The sequence below is a fragment of the Podarcis cretensis genome, assembly GCF_951804945.1.
Source record: "Podarcis cretensis genome assembly, chromosome: 12".
In the NCBI taxonomy this organism is placed as follows: Eukaryota; Metazoa; Chordata; class Lepidosauria; order Squamata; family Lacertidae; genus Podarcis; species Podarcis cretensis.
In genome coordinates this window covers 14,586,183-14,605,271 of record NC_137181.1, presented here as the reverse complement: position 1 = coordinate 14,605,271, position 19,089 = coordinate 14,586,183, and the positions used below count along the sequence as shown (strand labels likewise).

General features: G+C 44.1%; 2 protein-coding genes and 1 long non-coding RNA gene across 7 annotated transcripts in view; 1 reads left to right on the top strand and 2 right to left on the bottom strand.

Moving 5' to 3' along the window:
- The window catches only part of DYNC2I1 (dynein 2 intermediate chain 1), a 28,837-nt gene extending 25,580 nt beyond the window's left edge, over positions 1-3,257 (bottom strand). The window contains exons 1-2 of one of the 2 annotated variants that reach the window (XM_079996432.1): positions 3,100-3,257; positions 987-1,040 (exon numbers count right to left, since the gene is read on the bottom strand). In XM_079996432.1, the coding sequence (XP_079852558.1) occupies positions 987-1,040; positions 3,100-3,114 (69 nt within the window). In that variant the 5' untranslated portion in view covers positions 3,115-3,257. The remainder of the gene's footprint in view (positions 1-986; positions 1,041-3,099) is intronic. The other variant, XM_079996431.1, reaches the window with a different exon arrangement.
- LOC307199355 overlaps positions 1-19,089 on the bottom strand; it is a 255,630-nt gene that overhangs the window by 56,832 nt on the left and 179,709 nt on the right. The window lies entirely within an intron of this gene.
- ESYT2 (extended synaptotagmin 2) overlaps positions 9,755-19,089 on the top strand; it is a 72,823-nt gene continuing 63,488 nt past the window's right edge. For 2 of the 4 annotated variants that reach the window (XM_079996457.1, XM_079996456.1), the window contains exon 1: positions 9,755-10,209. In XM_079996457.1, the coding sequence (XP_079852583.1) occupies positions 9,823-10,209 (387 nt within the window). In that variant the 5' untranslated portion in view covers positions 9,755-9,822. The remainder of the gene's footprint in view (positions 10,210-19,089) is intronic. The other 2 variants (XM_079996459.1, XM_079996458.1) reach the window with 2 other exon arrangements.

The following is a 19,089-nucleotide window of genomic DNA, read 5'->3' as shown; positions in this document are numbered from 1 at the left end:
CACACGCACACACACACATATACATACATACATACATACATGTGTGTGTGTGTGTGTGTGTGTATTGTTGGAAATCAAGCCTTTATCAGGAGAAACTGGCAACTCTCCCAGGCACCCGGCATGATTCCCTGTTGACCTCCCTGGCTGCATTCCCCAGCAAGATCCAGGCTAGGTCGCAATAGGCAATCCTTCTCAGCGTGAGAAGAACACACCCCTCTTTCCTGCCCCCTGGCAGGGGAAAGAGATAGACAGAAACGTATTTACATGCCTTTATTTCTGTCTTTGCAGCGTTACAAAAAACATGACTGCTCTCTTCAAACTCCTGCAGTCTAGTAGTAAACACTTCCTGGACAGGAACAAACGGAAGAGCTCATATTACACTCTGAGCTAATTCCGGTGCTTCGCACTGTGAATTGACTGTCCCTCTGTTTCCCACGGGCAGTCCCAACATTCCCATCATGTTTACTTTTCAAGCTAGCACTTTGCAGCTGCACTGCATCCATATCGTAACATATATATGTGTGTGTGTGTGTGTATACCAATTTTTTGTCTTTGAAGACCCACCTTTTCAGGGGCAGCCTGTTCCATTTTGTCAGCCTTCTGATGCCAACCCCGCAGTCATGGCCTCCCCATTCCACTTCCACCACAACCAGAATGCTCCCTCGCTCGCCAAAACTCAGTGAGAGGAGGGCACTCCTCAAAGTCTTGGCCACCCCAGAGACAGGGAAGACACGCTGCAACACTGTGCGCTGGAACATACTCCCTTCTCACCCAACTCAGCGGGGGGGGGGTGTTCCTCAAAGCCTTGGTGCTCATCTTCTTCATCCTAGGTGCAACACATCACACATCTCTCTCACCAAAACTCAGGGATGTCCTACTGGCAGCACAAGCAGAGAGGCGGGCCTCTTGAGCTTCCACCACTTACTTCACCTCAACTCTTCTGGCCGCCACCTCTGCTATTGCTATCAGGTACAAATAAATCTTACCTTAAGATGCTTCTTTAGTTCATCTGATTTCCAAGTGTCATCTTTGGTTCTTCTCTAGACCAAAAAGAATGGTGGGGAGAGGTATCTTAAACTGAGAGCTGTATTTAGAGCATAGGGCAGTATACAAATCTAATAAATAAATAAAATAAATAAATAAAACTACGATCTGGTCAACGTTTTTGAAAAAGCACTCAAACTACAATGCTATCAGTTGGAAATGATGGGAGATTATAGAGGGAGTTTGCTTGGACTGCAGAGACCAATAGTGAAATCTTCATAGTCATTTAAACCTATTAAACTAGATAATTTTCAATGAGATAGTAGCAGCTGGTGTGGTAGGGCAGTTACGGAGCCTCCCTTCCAACACCAGTGTTGTTACAGTTTACCTGGATGGGGCAGCAGCAAAATCAAGGTTGCATGGACACAGTGCCAGGAGTACTGGGCCAACTCTGCTGGTGCATCCATGGAGTTCCAACTTCATCACCTGCTCTGCCCCTCTGCAGCCCCATGCAGGTAAGCTGTAGCTGTGCCATTATTGGGAGGATGGCACCATCGCACCACACTGGCTGCTAGTGCAGAAACTAAGCTCTTCTCCCCCTTCCTCACATCCTAGGAGCTCACCTTTTCACCCTCTATAGCAGATTCAGTGGGGGTGGGGCCCTGTTCCAGCACAAGTCCAGGTTTAAGGAAAGACAAGAGGTTCAGAAGGCTAGAAAACCAGCCACAGCAGCCAAAGTGTTTTGGGAACCTGGTGGCTGCAGAACTACAGTCAAGGCAGGACAGTTACCCAACACTGTTTAACCACCTTGCCGTGCTCAAATTCAGGAGTGTGCAGCTCATCACCTTCCGACTTCCCGTTTGAAATGGCAATGACCAGGACAGCATCCTTCAACCACCTATTAGAAGTCGAGTCCCACTGAGCACAGCAAGGCTTACTTTCCAGCAAACACCTGTTTAGGGTGCACCCAAGTTCAAGCAAAGGAAAGTCCAATGCTGTAAAGAAAAATATTGCGTAGGAACCTGGAATGTAAGGACCATGAACCTTGGTAAGTTGGATGTGGTCAAAAATGAGATGGCAAGAATAAATATTAACATCCTGAGCATCAGTGAACTATGGTGCTGGAGGAGACTCTTGAGAGTCCCATGGACTGCAAGAGTAAATCTATCCATTCTTAAGGAAATCAGCCCTGAGTGCACACTGGAAGGACAGATCCTGAAACTGAGGCTCCAATACTTTGGCCACCTCATGAGAAGAGAAGACTCCCTGGAAAAGACCCTGATGTTGGGCACAAGGAGAAGGGGACGACAGAGAACGAGATGGCTGGACAGTGTTCTCGAAGCTACGAACATGAGTTTGGCCAAACTGCGGGAGGCAGTGGAAGACAGGAGTGCCTGGCGTGCTCTGGTCCATGGGGTCACGAAGAGTCGGACACGGCTAAACAACAAAGTTCAAGCAGCGCTCACTCCCAGGGAAGTATGAAGAAATCAGTCCCAGATTTGCTAGGGGCTTCAAAGGCCATTTGGTCCAAGCCCACTGCTTTAACCCACTACTTCAAACCTTCTCCCTGTGAAGGATCCCCATCATCTCTGTGACAAGCTATCCAAGTACAGTGGTACCTCGAGTTACATACGCTTCAGGTTACAGACTCCGCTAACCCAGAAATAGTGCTTCAGGTTAAGAACTTTGGTTCAGGATGAGAACAGAAATCGTGCTCCGGCGGCGTGGCAGCAGTGGGAGGCCCCATTAGCTAAAGTGGTGCTTCAGGTTAAGAACAGTTTCAGGTTAAGAACGGACCTCCGGAACGAATTAAGTACTTAACCCGAGGTACCACTGTATTTGAAACCCCATTCTGTGCGTGGCTAACTAAGCAGCAAGCCCAGCTGAAGTTCTCCAACGCGACTTGCAGCCCATTCCTAGGCGTGTTTGCACTGAATTAACTGCTGCTATGTTGCTCCCAGATATATTTGCAGCCTAAGAGTTTTATTTGCCCTTTTAAAGCTGCGCCCCCCGTTCCCACCTCCACCTCCAGCCTTTCTCCCGGCGAGATTTCCGCTACACCACCGACCCTCTCCACCTCCTCCCCTCGTGCCCCCACACAGACGGGCAGCTCACCTTATCTCCCTCCATAACAGCACGCAACCGCCCCGAGATGCAGCATCCCCGACGGCGCCCGCAGCTTCCCCTCAGGCTCTGGGAAAACTTGCAGGCCGCAGCTTAGGTTAGGCTACCTAGGCAACTGCGTCCCAGTTCCGCCTAGCAACAGGGAGGTAGAGCAAGGTCACAGCCGATAGGTTAAAAGTCGACCTCGGTGGGCCAATCGAACGAAAGCTACCCGGGTTTAAAGGCGGGACGAAAGGAGCACAGAGGGTTCTGGGAGTTGAAGTCAAAGCTCGCTTGCCCGCCTGCCTGCCTTTCCTTCTTGCGCGCACAGAGGAGGCGCTGATTGCGATTTCGGGAGGGAGGCGGTTAGGAGATTAAAAGATAGCCGGAGCGACCTTTTCTTTTTCGGCAGCGATAGAAGCAGGGGAAAAACTCTTTGAAATGGCAGAATAAGGCTCTTCATCGTTTTAAGAGAAGAAGAAGAAATAGATCTCTCCGGCTTTTTTTTTTAAACTTTTAAAAAACTAATGTTGTTCCACCATCTGCAAGGCGAATTATGTGTTTTCACGCTTGTGCATTAAAAAATACTAGCATAAAGGCAGAAGAAGAAGAAGAAGAAGAAGAAGAAGAAGAAGAAGAAGAAGAAGAAGAAGAAGACAGACAGACACAGCGCTGGGGTGGAGCCAGCACCCCGATACTGATGCAAATACAATTGCCGCCCCGGGCATCAGATCGATCATTTGTTGAGCCGAGAGGAGGATACAACCTCCTCAGCTGATCTGAGATTTACATCTGCTTTGGGGTACCGCCCTTCACAACAACTGTTGCATCTAGAAGAACAGTTGAGGCGTAGGAAAGGGTCGTCTTGTGACACTTTAGAAGCCAAAAAGTATATTACTGCATAAACGTTCGCAGGCTATAGTCCAATTCATAAGAAACATTTTGTAGCGTGGGCTGCAGTCCACGAACTGTGTTGGTTAATATGTGATTTGTGAGTCCGGAAGTCAATTTAGGTAGGCCAGTTTTCTGTCAAACCCACCCCTCCATGCCCAGTCTCTTTGGTTTATTTAAATTTTTATAAACCGCACTTTCATAAGAACTATAAAAACATTATACAATAATAATTACATGGGACGGGATTCAGTAACATGCCAATAAACACTGGTTGCTTTTAAAAAAAAACCTACCGTAATCCCCAAGACTTGTCTGAAACATGCAGTTTTTAAAAGACATCTAAAAGCAGATATGACTCCTGCAGGACTCCTACTGGCAAGGAGTTTTACAGGTCAAGGCCTTCCACACTGAAGGCTCAGTCCCTGGTAAAAGTCAACTGAACATCAGGGGCACATGGGACCAGAAGGAGTACCCCATAAGAAGATAACTGCAGATGATGTGCAGCATAACCAAACAGGTCTGTAAGGTACCTTGGGCCCAAGTTGTTTGGGGCTTTGTGAATTAACACAAAAAAACTTAAACCTGACCTAGTTGGCAATCGGCAATCAGTTCAGCTCCCTCAGAAAAAGAGTAATATGTTGCCAGTACTGTAACCCGCTCCTGTGAGTAGTCTGGCTACAGCTTTCTGTATTAGCTGCAGCTTCCAGACCAGGCATGGGGAGAATCTTACTGTCTGCTAGTTATAGGAATATTATTTATGTACTAATTTTAAATAATCCATAAAATCATAAAAATATAGCAAGGCAGAGTGCAACATAAAAGGATGAAATCAACAAAAGATCCATAAAAGCATTATTTTTATGGATGTATTTTATAGATTTATCAATTATATATTTTTAGCTCTGGGAAAATGTGCTATATAAATGCTGAGTTCTGTTGCCTGATCTGGAAAATGCTTGATTTAGTCTCATAGCACATTTTACATAAATAAATGAATGTTAAAACACAGCAGAACATGAGGTTCACTTGTGGTGAGTTTTGGAGGTCACCCCTCTGAGACCAATATCCATGTTGAACATGTGTTTTTTTTTTACAGTTCCACACAAAATAGCTTAGCTTGAGGTAGGTAGAAGATAGATCTGTCTCTGCAGTAGATCTCTGGGTGATTTCCAGTAAATCAGCAAAGGTTTGTTTGTTTGTTTGTTTTTACTTCCAGCTGTTTAGTAATGACAACAACAAGATGACTTCTGCCACACCTCTCTTAAATTATACTGCTGAAATTAAGAAAACTGTGAGGAGGATAATCAGGGGGCGATTTTTGTTTGTGTGTAGAAGACTGAGCTCAGTTCAGTTCTTGTACTATTAAACACATTTAATAGTAAAAAAATTTTGCCTGAGTTTTAGAAAACTCATAATAAAAGTAGAACAATATACACAAAGTTCATTAGAATAATGTCTACAACAGCATTATGTCTGAGGAAGTGTGCAGTGCGTTAGATTACAACAACAACAACAACAACAACAACAACAACAACAACAACAATTTATTATTTATACCCCGCCCATCTGGCTGGGCTTCCCCAGCCACTCTAGGCGGCTTCCAAGAAAATATTAAAATACCGTAATGCATCAAACATTAAAAGCTTCCCTAAACAGGGCTGCCTTCAGATGTCTTCTAAAAGTCTGGTAGTTGTTGTTCTCTTTGACATCTCGTGGGAGGGCATTCCACAGGGCGGGTGCCACTACCGAGAAGGCCCTCTGCCTGGTTCCCTGTAACTTGGCTTCTCGCAGTGAGGGAACCACCAGAAGGCCCTCGGTGCTGGACCTCAGTGTCCGAGTGGAATTTGGAATACAAATGTTCAATATAAGCAAAAGTTCCTAAGCGGAATTTAGGCTATTAAGGTATGTCCTCCACAATGGAACCGACTCATTGGAGGTTGCAGTAAATGTCTACCCTGGCTCTGAATGCTTTAATTCTAAGTGTTTGTCTTCAAATGGACCTCAAATGGGTTCTTGTCTTCAAATGGCTCAAATGTGTAAACTGCCTTGTGTATAATAAAAAGGCAGTATACAAATTAAAAGTGGAATGAAAAAAATTTGAAATGATGTCTACCCACCCCATGCTTACATTCTAAGTTGCTCCTCTACCATCTCAGTCTTAACACCTCAATGGTAGTGCAAGTCACGAAGGAAACAAGAATCTGGCTCTAGTCTTAAGGAGCAGTCCTTGACAGAATTTATAGGGCAGCTGGTAGTTTATTTCAATTAACCCATTTTTATTACTGCTAAGGGCCATCCCAGAAAACTGAGGTTTTTTATCTAACATCCAAGAGAATCATACATAAATATAAAGGGAGATAAAAATAAACAGGCAGTATAATTGCAGACCTAGGAGAAAACAATTGTCATGGCAGAAGATGGACATCACTTTTGATGGCAGTGGACTTATAACTGACATATTTAACAGCCAGACAAAAAAAAGTTTTATGGGAATTTGTATCCTAAGAGCAGCTGGACAACAATCCACTGGGGAAAATGCTCTCCTGGGATGATTTATTTGGAGCTGCTCTGACTAGTGCTTTTCACCTTACTGTATTTTGATTTATCCCAAGACCTGTCAATATGTGGGTAGGGCTTGGAGCACATAAAAAGTCTGCAGAATTTGATTTATTTATTTTTTTAATAAAAATTTTATTAAATTTTCACATTTTATCAAGACAAACATACACACACATAAACAAAGACAACACGTATGAAGTTTCATAACCTTACTTTCCTAACCCCAGTTCTTGACCTCCCCCCACCCCCCCTTCATACATCCTAGTTCAATTAAATTAACTCAGCAAATTCATATCTCTCATCCTTTACATATTATTGTATATATATATATTTTAAAAAACCTTTTACTTAGCCAGATTTTACTTATCCAATTTTCTTATAAATATTAAAACCTTTTCTAAGGTCGACTCAAGTTCCTTCCACGAATTTCCCTTTTATCTTAAAAATAAATCATAATAATCAAACACAAAAGTCATAAAGATTTTTTTTTTTTAAAAAATTCTCCTTCCCCCCCCCCCCCCAGCCCGGTTTCTGTCCCTTCCAAATGTCCCCACGTCCACAAAAACAGTTTTTAGCCTGGATTCCTCACATCTGAGGCCTTTAAGTCCCTGTCAGTCTCTCTTTGCCGATCTTGTTGGTAGCCCTCCTCATTGGTCCTCAGGTTTCGAGGAAGTTCCAGCTCGGTCTCATCAGAATTTCTTCCATCCAAAGTACTTGACACCAGCTGCTGCAGAAGGTCAACCAATCCATACTCGAAGAGGAAGCCCCAGTCATATTTCTGCAGAATTTGAGGTGAAGTCTACCGATAAACAGTAGCTTCCCTACAATACACTCAACTAATTTGTTTGACCTGAGTGTTTCAAAAAGGCCTGCAGCACAGGCACTCCTCTAGTGTGAATAAATCAGCCACCACTTTCCTACTCCTCTCAAATATCCCGAGGTCATAATATGTCCCTGTGTGACACCTGTGCAAATCTCTTAGACATGTTACACAAGTGAACTTGGCTGAAGTGACATCAACTATCCTCTTGCATAAAAAACTAATGGTCTGGTCCTATGCATGTTTAGAAAATCCTACACACAGAGTCCTCCTATACACAGAGGTGTATTTAGGACTTAAGGACTCTATTCTTTAGGAACAGTGAGGAACCTACTAAGGACAAATTGGAGGAAAATATATATAGTTGTTTGAACTCACATTTGGTTGAATGTACATAAATAGACCATAGGAATGATCCACCAGTCAGAGCCAAGTGCAAAATGGTGGCTCAGTGGGACAGACTGAACATAAAGAACAGGCTGCTTCTGACAACACACTCAGCCCAGGAATTTGGTTAATGGCTGTGTACATGCCTTACATTTAAATAACATTTAAAGCACATGACTTGCACAAAGAATCCAGAGAACTGTAGTTTAGCCGTCACAAAGCTACAATTTCCAAGACCCTTAACAAACTACAATTCCCAGGATTATTTGGGGGAAGTCTTTATGTGTTTTAAATGTATGTCTGTATTTAAATTTCTATACTGCTCTTCATCCGAGGAACACATGTATGGCATGTATTCAGCTCAGAGTTTATAATATTTTTACACCCCCCACCTGACTCCTGATTCCTCCTCCCCCAAAAGCGTTCCTAGCATAGGATCAAACAGCTAGGGGCCAAGGTCCCTCCGCCCTCCCCCAATAAAATATTTGAGGGGCCCTCCCCCACAAAAAGTTAATGGGCATTGTGTATTGTGATTCATTAGGCGGGGTGGGGTTTACCTGCCTCCCCCCCCCCAATATTTTATTGAAGTTGGCATCCCTGGTTCCTAGTTTCATCAATGTAATTAAGGGAGGAATACCTTTTAGCTGGTCTTAAGGTCAGCCAGTTGGGAGTCAGAAACCCTTGCCACTTCATTCCAAACATCCCAGAGATGCACCAGGAGATCCCAATCGACTTTCTGTACTCTGGGGAATAGTCAGTGTCAATACCAAGGTAGGAAAACCAAGCAGATATTGGGTGTAAGGCACCTCATGGGCTGGGGAAAAAAAAACTAAGCCATGCATCTCCTGTTTCAAGTGTGGCTGTTTAAAGGGACATTTTCAAAAATAAAAATAAAAATGGGATTATCCCTGGATTGAGCAAACCTAATTTACTGGGGGAAAAGTAGTGAGATAAGAGCGGGTTTTTTTGGGGGGGAGATCATGTGGGAGACGCTACTTAAAACAGGATCTCAAACAGCTTCAAATGCACATTAAAGTCAGGTGTGGACAAGTCCGGAATCTCCATATTCACATAGCTGTCAACTTTTCCCTTTTCTTGCGAGGGATCCTATTCGGAATAAGGGAATTTCCCTTAAAAAAAGGGAAACGTTGACAGATATGCATATTCAGTGTGCAATAGTACAAATCCAGCCTGACCATCATCACCTCTGATAAATAAATTACAATCCCCACAGGAGTTTTTCCACCCCCTGTCTCTAAAATGGTGTAACAATGTGCACGAATACAAGGCAGCACACATAGCAATAGAAGGTGTAAGATAAAAAGTCAGGCTCTACGTATGCACGTAAGACTCAATGCTCTTTTGGCGAACATTTCAAACGATCAAATATAACGTGCATCTGGGTCCCGTCTCCTTTTATGGAATTGACGGCGGTTTTGATCCTTTGGGCGCGCGCGCGCGCCTGCGTGCTGCGCTTGCGGCTTCACGGGATGCGGACCAGCAAGCGGGCGGCGCCATAGGGACACCCCTCGTTGGAGAGTCATCCTTAGGGAGGGCGCCGTGAGGGGTGTCTTCTCCTGGGGGGGGGGGTGAGGCTTTGCTCAGATTACGCGACGTGGGCCAATAGGGGGCAGAGAACAGAAGAGGCGGGGTAGACGGAGGAGGGGCCTCTCTCTTCAGAGCCCCGCCCCCTCCTCCGTCAGGCAGCCGTTTCTTCTGCTCCTTCCCGTCCCTCCCTCCCGTTTATGGACTGTCCCACAGTCTCCGAAGGACCGCCCCTATAATTCCTCCGCCCCCTCTATTCGAGAGGGAATGGCTCGCTCCGGGCTAGGCGGGTCCCTCCTCCTGCTCCTCCCCCCCCCGCCTCAGAAAACCCGGAAGCGGAGGGAGGCGGGCGATTGTTGTTGTCACTCAGCAACTGTGAGGCGGGAGCGGCGGGGCTGAGCGCGCGCGCGCGCGCCTGAGAGAGAGAGAGAGAGAGAGATGCGAGGAGCTGCGGCGGCTGCTGGTGGTGCCTCCCGCGCCCTGCCTCCTCTGCGCCCGCCCTCCGCCGCCGCCGCCACCGCCCAGAGAGCATGAGCGGCGCAGGGGCCCAGCCGCCGCCGGCGCCGCCGAGCCCCTCAGGGCCCGGCGGGGATTCCCAGCCCTCGGACCCCGCGGAGCCTCCGGCTGCTGCTGCTGCCGCCGCCGCCTCTCCTCCTGAGCCGCCGCCGATGCTGAGCGTCGACTTGCCCGCTCTGGTGTCGCAGTTTGCGCGGAGCTTCGCGCTCATCTTCCCCGTCTACGTGCTGGGCTACCTGGGGCTGAGCTTCAGCTGGGTCCTGGTCGCCCTGCTGTGCGTCTTCTGGGTGCGGAGGCACCGGAGCTGCAAGAGCTCCCGCCTGGGCCGGGCGCTCGCCTTCCTGCAGGACGAGGAGCGCGCCGTCAGGCTGACGGTCTCCACGGGAGACCTCCCCGCGTGGGTGAGTTGCGAGGGAGAAGGGCGGCGGGCGGCAGCAGCCACACCTTCCTCAGAGCCAGCCCCCGAGGGCGCCCCCTTCCGCCCGGCCACGGCAGCTGCCCCTACAGGGTGACCCGGGGTGGGCAGACTCTTGGGCGCTTCCCTTCCCGCCTTCTGGGCCAGGTGCCGGGGCTCCAGCTCCCTCCCATGGCTGTTGCATCTGCACCCAGTTCCCACCTGGCAGGAGCAGCCCATAATCTTGTGGGCGTGTGTAGTGGTCTTCTTCACGGCTGCCTTTGCAGCCTTTGGATAGTCTACCCCTCCTTCTGTGGGTTTAGCCCCCAGGTCCAGCTAACCCGCAGTCAGCCCGTTGCCTCTGGCTTGGCACCGGAGATCCTGCCCCCACTACCAGCCCGCTTCTGTCCTGCCAGGGAAGGAAACTTGCTGAGGTTGTGGTCCTAAACCATACTCCAGAAGTAAACCCAGTGGTTGTGCTTGGGCTGCTTCACACCTTGCGTCAAAAAATGGGCCTTTGTGTTTCCTAGTCTGGAATCTCTCTAAAACAGCATTCAGTTGTCTGGAAACATATAACCAGCCTGGGAGCCTTGACCAGTAATCGTGGGTCTTAATCCAGGAATGTGTGTCTACTTGCTGGCCCGCCCCACCCCCCATTCCGTGTTTTTCTGGGAAGGTTGGTACCTTTCCTAACTCCCGGAGAAACAAATAACATAACTTGGCTTTTTTTTGAGAAAGTACTGGAGGGTATTTCTCTGATCCCCACAGTTAGCTTCATTGCAAATAAATAAGTATTCTTGCACTGACTGTCACACCCTATGCAGCATTCCTGCTTGATCCACCTCCTCTCCCTTGTGCTGCATAGGATCTGACATTTCCATCTGAATCCTCAAGGCTTGCATTTATGGACTTTGGCCTGTTATGTGCACACATACCTTACAGAGTACCTGTTTACCTGAAGGTTTGTAGAAAGAAGAGTAAGCAGCGTGTATTATTATTCAGTGCACCACGCATGTTGTTCTTTTTCAGCTGTTAACTTGCACGCTTTCAGGCTGATCACATTCTTAAGAATTTAGACAAGTTTGCTTTCCTTAATAACTGAAGATAGCAAAGAGCCTTGTGAGAAGTTAATGACTTAACATGTTTATTATGGCATAAACTTTCATGGACTACAATCCACTTCATCAGATGTATAAAGTGAAGTTCTGAGTTGCAGGAACATCTTTCCATAGTTGGAGATGGGGAATTGTAAACAGTGAGGTCACACCAACCATGTACCTGCAAAGCAGGTTAGCACTTTGTGCATCTGGGGAAGCGGACTGTAGTTCACAAAAGCTGATGCCATTAAAACTGACATCTATTAAGATACCACAAGGCTTTTTGTTGTTTTTGCCACATGAGGCTAACATGGCTATTCCCTCTGGAAATTTAATTAAATAGTTTCTTGTGTTCCCAAGAAGAGCTCTGCTTTTAAACGCTTCATCTCCGTTAGTATCTGCACGAATTATGGCACAGTAATTTGTGGGTGTGTCTTCCATATATTCACTAGGAACTGTGCAAGCCAGCCTTCAATACTCTTCTACCATTTTATTAAAAAAAATAAATCCCTATTTTTATGGATTGGGTATGTATTACTAATACACTTTCAGTATGGCATGCACTTGTTTCTGCCCTAACTGCACAAGAAGCTTATACAGTGTGATTTATCAAGGTGAGCTGAGGAGTTGCCAATCTGAGGACTGGTTGGGAGAAATATTTCTGAGGGCAATGTGCAGGCCTCTGACAGCTGCTTTATATTTTTTTTGGGGGGGGGGCTTGCTCACTTTGGTAAGGGATATGAGAACTTAGACTGAAAAACTTTGGTAAGCAGAAGGGGAATGGGATCTGTCTATGGTTTGGGGCAGGGCTCGTCCTACAATTAGGCTGAGTGAGGCAGCAGATGCTGGGGAGGCAGGGAGTGGTTGCAAGGTATTGGAGAACAGTTCTGTGTGTACCATGCACAGCTTGCCCTGCACCCAGTAAGCTAGCCTTTAGATGCGGTGAAAGATGCAGTTTTGTTGCTAGTGTTGAAGAAAAATTCAATTACCACCAGTCCTCTTGTCTTTTTCCTCAGGCATTCCCTTTTTCAGGGAGCATGTTCATGCCGCTACATGTTATATATACGTATATACAAACAATATGTACAAGGAGAAGAGTATTTGTTAGTACAGATACTTGATTGGGATTTCTGGTGATTACAGTGGATCTCTGTGTTGAGAACTATTCTTGGGTAACTAGAAAATCCAGGCTAGGTAGTGTGTTCTGCAAGGGAGATTTATTTTCCAAGATGGCAGGGGTCCCAGATCTTGTCCTTAACAGTTGGGCATCTCTCTTCTCCCTCCTGTAAATCTTTTGTTTTCTTCAGCCATTCTCAGTGTTATTTGTAACTTCTAATAAAGCTTGAATTTGTAATACAAGTCGCGTTGCTAAGAACAACATTAACTGTCAGTATTGGACTGTCTGTTGCCATTCTGAAATTCTGCTCCATTATGAAGGTAAATCCTTAACTAGGAACTTGCAGATTCCCTAATCATTTTTATGGTTTATCTTTCTTCAAGGTACTGAGGGGCTGTAAGTCTGTAGTCTGTAAGATTTCACTGGTCTGTGAAGCAGGTGCAAAAAGAGATTCCCCAAATGCAGTAACATAAGTTGTATATAAAATGTTGTGTGTATGTGTTTATATGCATTTTTCTGGGGAGAGAGTCCGTAGTTTTTACCAGATTCTCAAAGAGGTCCACGAACCCCAAAAGGTTAAGAACCACTGATGCAGAAACTTTAAAAAAAGATTTAGCTGCAGATTGATGAAAGTTTCCCCCCTGTTAGGGTGCAGTCATAACCCCAGTCATTGCCTGGCTGAGCTTAATTGAGCAGTCAGGCTACCTGCTATGCATACCAACCTGGGTAGAAAGTGTGTGTAGTGGAGGCAGATTGTTGTACCAGCCTGTAGCAGTCAGGCCTGCTTGGGATCACACGGCTCTGCTCCTTCCTGCCCTGGAATACCCTGCTTTGGAGCTTTCTGCTGGCAGTGCTTCCATCTACCCATCAGGTGGAATGGGGAGTTCTGCACCAGCAGAACTATCATTGTTGTCATTACTCTTCAGATGGAGGCTGGCATGGCTGGACAGAGGGATTCCTCTGCCCTATCCACCACCATACCATAGTCTGCAGCAAAGGGGGTTTGCATTATTCTGTAAATTTCGCTGTGTTGAAGGATTCTGTTTAAGCACAGATTTGTAAAATGTTATAGGTAGGCCTAAGTTGAACTTCAGGCCTTGTTGTTAGGAATGTTTTTGCTCTACTAAATAGGGGTCCATGTTTTGGTGATGCTGAATTATTGCTCAAAAGGATTCAAATATTTAGGGGGGGGGGCAACCTGGCTAAGAAATCAAGGCTCATAGTCATGCCCCTTGTTTTGCCATGGTGCAATGTGCCAGATTCGTGGCCTGCTTTTGTTAGCAGATCTGTGTTTCCGAGATGACTGAATGAAAGCTTCCTGTTGGCTCACACAGGAATGAAACAACGGCAGTAGAATGTGGTAAATCTGGGAGTGGCAGTGGTTGTCTTGGCAATGGAGATGTTTCGTTGTTCACAGATACTTCAGGTTTTTCATGAGTATTTCTGTGTAGATGATGCTCAGAATACATGTATAGTATTTCCAAATCTGGATTGTTGCTTATTTTTATGAAATTTGTAGAAACTTTAGAAGGGTCATAGAACGTGGCACCTTAGAGAAGTAGATTTACAGTGTAATCCTTTACATGTCTACTTGCAAGAAACGTACATGAAGTTCAACCCAACTTATTCTCAAGTGTGTATAGATGACTGAGCCTTAAATTGAAGACCCCAGCTAGGTGGTTTAATTTGGATTTGGAGAGTTCATCTCTGTTGGTGGCCATGAACCAAGTGTCCCATCCCTTTGCTTAAACCAACATGCCTGAAAGCTGCTAAAGTATCACTGAGCCCCTTGGAGAAATGACTATATAATGCTACAAACTGAGTAATATTCAGAGATATGCAGGTAGGAGAAAATTTTAAATTTAGGTTGGCAAATAACAGCTGTTAAATAGATGCTTACCAAGGTGCAGGTTGATCTGAAGAGAACCAAAATTTAAGCCTGTCATGTATGTCTTTGTAAAGGGTTTAAAAGTTATATTAAAATAAATAATAATGGAATTTAGACCATGCTTTTCAGATACAAAGGTAGCACACAGTTAAAATTTTGCAGTCCTGCTGTAGTGGAAGTTGGTGTACACCTTTGTTTCATATGAAGATGTGTTGACATGAGAAGGATCCATGCTAGGACATGGTCACAGTAACCGTGAATGATGGAATAGGAATTTATTTTAGGATCTGCCAATTTTTGAGACTAGTGTAAATCGAAAAGAGTATACAGTATTTGGGCTAGATTGATACTTTGATGCTGAATGCTTGTAACCAGTATACTTTGTTGCTCTGCAAAACAACCAGGTATATTAAGCCCTTCCAAAAATGGCCCTAGATATATTGTCAGTGCTAACATTTCTGAGAGACTAAATCAGGGATTTTCAAGATTCTAAGTTCTCCTAAGCTTTGCTTTAGGCTGCTTAATGAAGCATGGGCTTCACAAACTACAGTGAAATAATACTGCTTGTGCTGCTTTGAATATGAAGAGAAAATTGTCCATTGTAAATATTATGTTTCTTCCCCTTCTTTCTCAGTGGTTACAAAGTTATGGTTTGTGGTTGGCAACATAAATAATCTTAGGTAGCAGAACTAATGACGAACAATTTTAAAAATTACTTAGTTGAACATTTGGTAAAGTATATTTACAAATTGTTTGTCAGCCTACATCTTCAGTTTGATTTTTATTCATCCAAGATTGGCCTCAGTGGATAATCAAGACTTCTTTTTTGCAGTAAAATCTCTGGTCTATCACATTTGCATGGAACCAGTGCCATTGAATGACAGGACATCTCAGTAAATAGGCATAGAATTGAACTGTTAGGGTTTAATATCTTGTTCCTAAACAAGTTGCATCCAGGTCTCATTAATTTTGGTGTGTTGGTGGTGCTGTGATCATATATGTGTTATTTAGGAGTAAAAACTTTTTTCAAGGTTGATTGCTGGAGGAATACTGGTCAAAATACAGTAGTAACGTCTTGTCTGTGTAATTTAAACAAATACAAACTTCTCTTGCAGAACTTGTGTGTTTATAAGAACTTATGGAAGAAACACTTAGAGTGGCATTCTCTTGTAATGAGTCAGTGCAGTAAACCCCCCCCCCCCCGACTTCTGGTGCAGCTGTAAAATATCTACCAGTAAGTTAGACTTCCTTTCCTAACCATGCTGCTTTAGATGTCAGTTACATTTATTTCAGTGCAACTTATTTGTGTAACTAAGAGTGTGCTTTCTTTAAAAGTGAGTTTCGTTGAAATTTGTGAGACGTCCCAGTAAATATGCTTGGGTTTGAAGCATTAGAGGTGGTGTTCTAACTCGGTTGAATAAGTGTACAATGAATTTGTTACTAAAAATGAGACTGTAGTTTGTCTTTGGCTGAAAATAACTGTCATATGATGAGCATTACATTGTCATTTGGCTGTCCTTATCGTATAGCAGCATGGCTTAAGCAATATATTTCCGCTAGTTCAAAGGCAAGCTCCTTTGCATGTCAGAGTAATTAGATTATATCCGCTAACATCTGTAGAAAGCATTTTTTAGTTGAATCAGACTCTTAATAATGAAGATATTAACTAGTGCAATGCTTAGCATACCTCTTCCTAATGCTATTTTCATAACCTTTATATTCCATCAGCTAGTTGTCAACATGACCGTCCTTACTCAAGCTTGGCTGTGTTGTGTGATTGTGATACAGCACCAAGTGTTAAATTGAGCCTTGTGTATTTCAGCAGTCCTTTTTTCACCCCAAGCCTCTAATAGTGTAGTTCTAAAAATACTTGGACTTATGCCTTAGCATGTTCCAAATAGCTAAATTCTGCAAGAATTAACAAAGCTGTGACCCAATGAGATGGTGTTAGCCTGATGCTGAGAGGAGAGGAGTAATACTTGAATATGCTTGAACATGGATGTTCATTTACCAGGTATGCATGCTTGATTTTTCTCAATAAGACTTTGCCAGTGTGATGTGCCACATGATACTTTCCCTGTAATTAATAATGGAAACTTTGTATGTCCTGCTGTATGCTCACATGACGAAAGTATGAGAGTAGCTGTGCATATCACATGATTCAAACATCCTTCCTGTCATGCTGCACTCCACAGTAGCCACCTCTTCAAATGTTGTTGTAATGCAAATGTTCTATGGCAGAAGTTAATAATCCAGTGCACAAATTTAGGGTTCCATAAATTGTGTGAGGTTTGTTTTGTGTGTGTGAACCTGCTGATAGAGTAGATAGCATGGCTTCGTTTCTGGCTTGTTGTGATGTTAACCTCCAGTTGAAATTCATTCATTCAGACGTTATAAAGAAGCTACGGCTTGTCTATCACTTTGTGTCTTCACTAAGCCAACTAATGTAGACGTGCTTGTCCAGTTTCTTGCAGAGCATTATTAACTTGTGCAGCTCTTTCTAGGCCATGTCTACAGTGCAGGTACCACTTCTATTTGTTGTGGTATTTAGAGGCTTCGTTTGGTTAGTTAAGTGAGCTATACCAGGTCATCTGTTCATTGCCATTGCTTGTGGTATTGAAATTGATTCTCTGTTCTCAAGTTATTTTAGTGGAAAATAGCTTTCATCTCCTGCCTTTACTGCCTTCCAAGGCTTTCTCTCCCATTTAGAAAAGAAAGCATCTTTAAAATGAGCTTAAACTTCTATCACAAGTGCCCCAGCTCCCTTCCCCCCCCCCCAACCAGTCAGTCCTAGCTTCTACAGCATCCCCTACTTTTTAAAATCTTTATCTACTTGTATTTTGTCTGTTGACTTAGATCCTTGGGAACATACGAATGGCACCACTTCCTCAATTGTTCTTGAGACTTGGATTAATGTAGCACTGCACATAAAATCTTGCCAAATTGCATTCCTGGTTGCTTCTGAATTGTTTGTCCTGAGATTGCCAAGAGTGGTCTGATTTGTCAGTATTTTGAAGTTTAAAATATACTATGTTGGCCCACAATACTCCAGATATTTTATTGTATTTATTTGATAAAATTTATATATTGCTTAATTGACCAAAAAACCCTAAGTGGTTTACAAAAACAGCATAAGATATTCAATAAAAAATGCAGCTAAAATTAAACATGAAAACAATTTGCCATGACATTTTTCAAAACATTCCTAAAGTGAGAAGTTTTAAAACAAATATACATTACATGTTAAAAGTGCATCTTAAAATTGCATGTCTGGTTAAACTTGCCTAAACAATTTTTTTATTAGGCATTGAAAGCAATACAGTGAATGTGTCTGCCTAAAATTAATGGGCAAAGAATTCCAGAAAGTAGGTGTTTCTTCACTGAAAAGTTGATTCCTTGCAAATGAATGTAGAATGGGCATTATGTTTCACAATTTGATAAAAATGCAGCACTGGTCTCACCATCTAATTCTGTGCTGTTGTACATTTTAAGCATTTATTTATGCAGTTTCATGAAATTTTGCTTACTGTACCCTTGTTTTCTTGACATCCTGCAGACTTTGTCAGAATTTAGCTGGCATACTTTTGAAATAGAGTACCTGACATGAAATTCAAGCAGCTTTGAATTAATATGCTGTCAATCCAGTTGTTTCTAGGGATTGGCAAAACAGCATGGGAGCTGAATGGCAGATTTTTCTTGACAGATTATATGTTTACATTTGTGTTGCTTATATGAATGTTGCCTTAGGAAAAATGACTGTACTGCTCTTGAAACCAAAATAGATCTAGGTGGTATAGTCAAAGCACCTTTTCATCTCTCTTGCTATTTTTACTTTGTTTGTTTGTTCTGGATGTTTTCTCAAAACCTTGGTTCTTCAGCCATGTGTCAAATAGCAGGCATAATCATGGGCCTGCAGAGAGGCCAGGGGATCACATAATTAAACCCAGAGCCCTAAAGGCAGTACCCTCAAGGTATCCAATGTGATCTGTGCAACAGAACAAGTCCCCAAAAGATTAGCCCACCTTATTCTAAGAGTTTGCTGCAGGCAAGAGTGCAGAAGTGAACAAGATGCCCCATATCAGACATGCCTGCCTGCAGCCTTCAACTTTGATTTTTTCCCATCTTTATTAAGTTTAAATAACAGCAGATTCACATGTATGATACTTCACAAAACAACAAAAATAAATCCGTTCGTTCCTATGCAGTTCATTAGCAGCCTTCAACTTTGACCGTCTCTTGTCAACCCAGGGGCACTGGTAAAGTTTCAGAGGTGTACAAGAGTCAAAACTGTTCAGATTTATACTGTTGAATATCTGGACCAGGGGTCAGCAACCTAAGGGCCATGGGCCACAAGCGGCCCACAGGGGTTATTTAACCGGCCCGTGAGCTGCCCCCGAACCGAGCTTCTTGCTCAGTGAGTCCCTGCCCACTGTGCTAAACCAGCGCAGTGAGGGGACTCGCTTCCACGGTGCCAGAAATCGCGGGCGCTTGCATTCCGGCCCATGGAGGAATCTCCGCTGGAGTGAATTGCTGGAGTGAACCTTGCAGACGCCTGATCTGGACTATAAAATGCTAAGGGAATAGCTTTTTGTACAGGAACATTATTCTAGCCCAGCTGAGTCTGTAACCTGGATTTGGTAGTAGCATTTTGGACTGGCAAAATGAGAGCGTGCAGTTTAGTTGGAAAGCACATCCTTTGGAAGCAGAAGCCACCCCAGTTCAATTCCTGGCATTTCCATTTAAAAGGACATCAGGCAGTGGTGATGGAAGAGACCGCTACCTCAG